Here is a 5,107-nt window from a genome sequence, read left to right as displayed (position 1 = left end):
TGTTAGTGGTGGGGGTCTTGCTTTTGCTCAGGCTGGTCTCCAACCTGTGAGCTCAGTCAACCCGCCTAAGCCTCCCAAGAGTGATGGGATTATAGGTGTGATCCACCTTCCCACCCCCTTGTGTCCTTCCATTTCTAACATTGCAGTTTTATACATTGTAGTTCAAAGTGAAGACCTTATTTACCCTTTGGTTAACCAATAATTGGCAAAACCCATGACTCATAAATAATTAAGAAGATTCTAATTTAAGGCCAGCACGGTGGTTTATGCCTGCTAATCCTAGCACTGTGGGAGGCAGTCAGGTGGATTGTCTGAGCAAGAGACCCTGTTTCTAAAAATTAGCCAGTCGTTGTGGCAGCTGTCTGTAGTCCCAGCTACTTGGAAGGCTGAGGCAAGAGGATCAAGGATCACTTCAGCCCAAGAATTTGAGGTTGCTGTGAGCTGTGATGCCAAAGCACTCTACCCAGGACAGCAAGGTGAGACTTTGTCACAAAAAAAGACAAAAAACAAAAACTAACTTAAAAGTTAAGCTCCTAAGTCAATCCACCTATACTACTCAAGATAGGCATCTTCAGGGTGGGAGGTAAATTTACAAGACAGTAAGAATGGGAGATAAGGCGTGAAGGTCAGACAGGACCCAGCCCACCAGACCAGCTGCTGTGTCATGTCTGCCCTAACCTGACAGACTCCATTTTATTCTCACCATATGTACTTTCATCCTGACTCAATTTTCCACTGTTTCCCATCCTACCTAACTTTACTGTTAAGCCTTTTCCTGATAAGCAGGCCCCCTTGCCCCCAGTCATTAACCTCTTTGGAGAACGTTCCCTCCACTCCCTGGTCTGGGGGAATTTTCAATCTGAGGACTCTTGTAGCAGGAAACCAACGCAGACAGAAGACTTCAGGCACCAGTTTATTAGAAGAAGCGGCTTTATTTCAGCTGGGGGTGGGGGAGAATTGGTTTTGGGACCAGTGTGTCTCCAAAACCCAAAACCGAGCCCCCCACCTCAATCTCTTGCCTCTCTTTTATCCACTTTTCAGGGCAGGAGTGCAGGTGAAGGGCATAAAACAGAGAGAGAGATGACATCATCCTCAAGGTCCTGGGCTCAAGGGGAAGGTCAGATTTGCTCGCACCCTTGAGACCTGTTGGACCACCTGCCCTCAAAGGCGACAGAAGTCCAAGGAAGTTACTAGGTTAAAATCCAGGCCCTATGCATGACAAGGGAGGAACATACAGACACCAGAAACTCTGCGGCTTGGCTGAGGCCTACACAGGGCAGCTAGGGCAGATCCTTTTAGCTCTGCTTTTACTGTCTTACCTCACTCTCATTCACAGGCGTCCCTCTCCAGAGTGTGTGATGATTTCGCTTATTTCTCCATTGTGACTCCAGCTCCAGGCTCTTTCCATTTACGGCCTTCCCCCTACGGTACTCAAGTTTCTACTCACAAATATTCTCATTTCTAACGCCATATTTCCTTATCCCCATCTTGGTTCTTAGCACTTCTAAGTCTGCTCCACCTGTGAAATCTCCAAACTTTTGACCACTACTTCCTTCTTTCCTTCTCCCCTTGGAGACTTTCCTTCTTGGACACTTTCCTTCTCCTCTTGGAGGCCCACAACCGCTCACCTTCTCCTTCGCAGCTCCACCTTACCTGGCTCCCGAGCACTCCCTCCCCCTGCAGGGCTCAGGCAGTCCCCAGCCTCCAGCGCTGGCCCCAACCTGCAGGTTGGCGTCTCCACTAGTCTGGGGGAAGACATATCCACTTCACTAAGGCATTGATTCAGGGTCAAGAACTGTGCGTGGCATTTTTTAACTCTCTCGTTTTTCTTTCTTTCTTTCTCTTTGAGACAGAGCCTCAAACTGTTCCCCTGGGAAGAGTGCTGTGACATTACAGCTCACAGCAACCTCCTCCTGGGCTTAAGCGATTCTCTGGCCTCAGCCTCCCAAGTAGCTGAGACTACAGGCGCCTGCCACAACGCCCGGCTATTTTTTGGTTGTAATTGTCATTGTTGTTTGGCAGACCCGAACTGGATTCGAACCCACCAGCTCTGGTGTATGTGGCTGGCGCCTTATCCGCTTGAGCTACAGGCGCCCAGCCCTCTCTCGTTTTTCTGACCATTCACACTTCATCCAGCGCTCACTATCAAGCCAAGGAGGCGTGCCCCACCCGCCGCAGGACGCTACTGGCCGCGCAGCCGCAGGGGCGGGGCATGACGGGTGGGGGCGGGGCGTGAGGGGGGTGGGGCGTGAGCGGGGCGGTGCCTGGGGTCCTTAGCGCGCGTTGTGCGCGCCCGAGCTGAAGAGTTTCTGAAGGCTGAGGGCCGCGTGCCGCCACCGCCCTCTTAGGAGGCGCGGGCCGGCGGAAGCCATGTTTGTAGCGCGCAGCATCGCGGCAGACCATAAAGATCTCATCCATGATGTCTCTTTCGACTTCCACGGGAGGCGAATGGCGACATGCTCCAGCGACCAGAGCGTTAAGGTGTGCTCGGCCCTGGGGGCAGGGCCGAGCCTAGGAGGAGGGAAAGGGGGTGGGTGGCGCGGGGAAGGGGGACTTGTCTTGATTTTAGTGCATGCCACCGGCACAAGACCTGGAGCCCGGGGGTGGCGGGCGAGCCCCGCTGGCCACCCATGTACGCAGCTAGAGCGCTCCCCGCCGGCGTATTGTGGGGTCACGGCGGTCCCGGGGGCCGCGCTCCAGTGCGCCTGCGCGTGGTGGCGTCCTGCCCACGCGCGCTCCCGCTGGCTGGGACGCTGGGCGCACGCGGCGGGCGGCATCCCCGAGTGGAGCGGCGGCCTCCGGGGCGTCTGTGCGCCCGCGCCGGGGCTGGGCGCCTGTGGGCCTCGCACCGCGGTGGTGCAGCCGCGGGACTCTCGGCCGGCCTGCCGGTGGGGGCGGGGGTCGTCAGTAGGCGGGCGTGTGGCAAGTTCGTTGCTTCTCTGCTGCTTTTTCAGCTGTGGAGTTTTCCTCGGTTCAGAGGAGCTTACTTTGTTTCGCAAAGAAAAATACAAGCCATTTAGGTCTATTGAGGTCCCTACTTGCTCTCTGGGAATTGTAGTGTTTTTTTCGTTAAAGTTCTGTGAACGTCTGTAGACTGTTCTGACAAGAAGAATTGCTAATACGGGATTTGGGAGGCTCTCAGATACGTTACCGGGTAAACGATAATAGAATTGAAGACGAAACCTGGAGTGTGGATTTTTTGAATTCTCGACAACTTTGCAGTAATTGGAAATCTAAAGGACACTTTTAACTTTTTCACATTCAAATTTGAGACCTGTGATTTCTCAAAGAGAAAGGTTTTATTACATTAAGTTATCTATCGAATAACCACTGCATTAACGATTCTTAAAAGGCTTAATATCGCTTTTAAAAGAAATTTTGTGGTAAAAACTGTTTTGCAATGTTCAGTTCAGTGGCGTGGAGCACCTGTCACCACTCTGCCCACCAGCTCTCATACCCCCACCCCATCCCCAGGTGAACCTCTGCTCTACTTCCTATGAATTTGCATATTTTACTCATTTCATATAAATGGAATCATAGAATATCCCTTTGTGTTTGGGTTATTTCATTTAGTAAACTCTCAAGTTCACTCATTGTAGCATGTATCAGAATTTCACATTTTAAAGGCTGGATGATGTATGTAGTTAGCATATTTTGCTTATCCTTTTATCCATTTATATAGTAATATAATGCTGCTGTAGACATCAGTGTACAAATATTTGTTCAAGTCTTTGCTTTTCTATTTTTGGGAAACATTTCTCAGATATAATTGTTGGTATGAATGGTCTAAATATGTTGATGGAATATATATCAAATGATAAAGCTTGAGATCAGTTTTACTGATTTATAAAGAGGCTGCAAAGGAAGGTTCCCCCCCCCCAAAGAGTTTTTAGCGGGAATAATAATTATGGTTGTTTATATTTTATTAGTATTTAATCTGTTTGTTGTTGTGTGGCCTTATGTCTATTTTTTTATTTTTTGAGACAGAGTCTCACTTTGTCACTTTCATAGTGCTATGGCATCACAGCTCACAGCAACCTCAAACTTTTGGGCTCAAGTGATTCTCTTGCTTCAGCCTCCCAAGTAGCTGGTACTACAGGCACCTACCCAATGCCCAGCTATTTTTAGAGAGGAGGGTCTCCTCCCTTGCTCAGGCTGGTCTCAAACTCCTGACATAGACAGTCTACCCGCCTCTGCCTTCCAGAGTGCTAGGACTACAGAGCCACCACATCTGGCCAGAATGAAGTGTTCAGTTCCTAAGCACAGGAAGACTGTGGTGTGCCTTAGAGATAAAATATGTAGGTTAGAGAAATTACCTTTCGGCATGACTTAACAGTGCTGTTGGCTTGAGTTCAATGTAATTGAATAAATAATATATGTCAAACAGGTTATCTTTAAACAGAATCATGCATAAAACAAGGTCGTATATGGTTGACAAAAATGTTAGACCAGAGGCTCACAGGAACCTAACCTTGTATTTTTCCTAGGAGCAATGTTTCAGCAGTTAAGGCAACTTCATAGAATATAACTTGAATAATGAGACTTTGCTATAACTGTTTCTATTGTCTCTATTGCCTGTTAGAGTGCCACTTTTGGATCCCTCCGTAGTAGGCCCAGTAGCTGAGACATTGAAGGTTCTCAAATGTTTTATTGAAGGAATCAATGTTTACTTGGTGGTTGTATTCTTTTGCCAGTATTATGTTCACTTTTTGCCTGTACACTGATTCAGTCTTACAGTTTCTTTGTATTAATTTGTAGGAATTCTTTGTATAAAATAGCTGTCTTTTATTTTCTTCCAGGTGTGGGATAAAAGTGAAAGTGGGGATTGGCATTGTACTGCTAGCTGGAAGGTTAGTATTTCACAGTGATTAAAAAATAGAAATACTGGCTCCAGCCACATATACCGGAGCTGGCGGGTTCGAATCCAGCCAGGGCCTGCTAAACACCAATGACAACTACAGCCAAAAAGTAGCTGGGCTTTGTGGTGGTTGTCTGTAGTCACAGCTACTTGGGAGGTTGAGGCAAGAGAATCACTTAAGCCCAGGAGTTGGAGGTTGCTGTGAGCTGTGATGCCACGACACTCTACCCAGGGTGACAGCTTGAGGCT

General features: G+C 48.5%; 1 protein-coding gene across 1 annotated transcript in view; it reads left to right on the top strand.

The window, feature by feature from the left end:
• Positions 1-2,285: 2,285 nt before the first annotated feature.
• Positions 2,286-5,107, top strand: part of SEH1L (SEH1 like nucleoporin) — a 34,543-nt gene continuing 31,721 nt past the window's right edge. The window contains exons 1-2 of the mRNA XM_012811823.2: positions 2,286-2,481; positions 4,800-4,850. Coding sequence (XP_012667277.1) covers positions 2,371-2,481; positions 4,800-4,850 — 162 coding nt within the window. The 5' untranslated portion in view covers positions 2,286-2,370. The remainder of the gene's footprint in view (positions 2,482-4,799; positions 4,851-5,107) is intronic.

This window comes from Otolemur garnettii, unplaced genomic scaffold (genome assembly GCF_000181295.1).
Source record: "Otolemur garnettii isolate 467f Iridium unplaced genomic scaffold, OtoGar3 scaffold00176, whole genome shotgun sequence".
Classification (NCBI taxonomy): Eukaryota; Metazoa; Chordata; class Mammalia; order Primates; family Galagidae; genus Otolemur; species Otolemur garnettii.
Note: the sequence above shows the minus strand (reverse complement) of the source record. Positions and strands in the feature narration are given on the sequence as shown.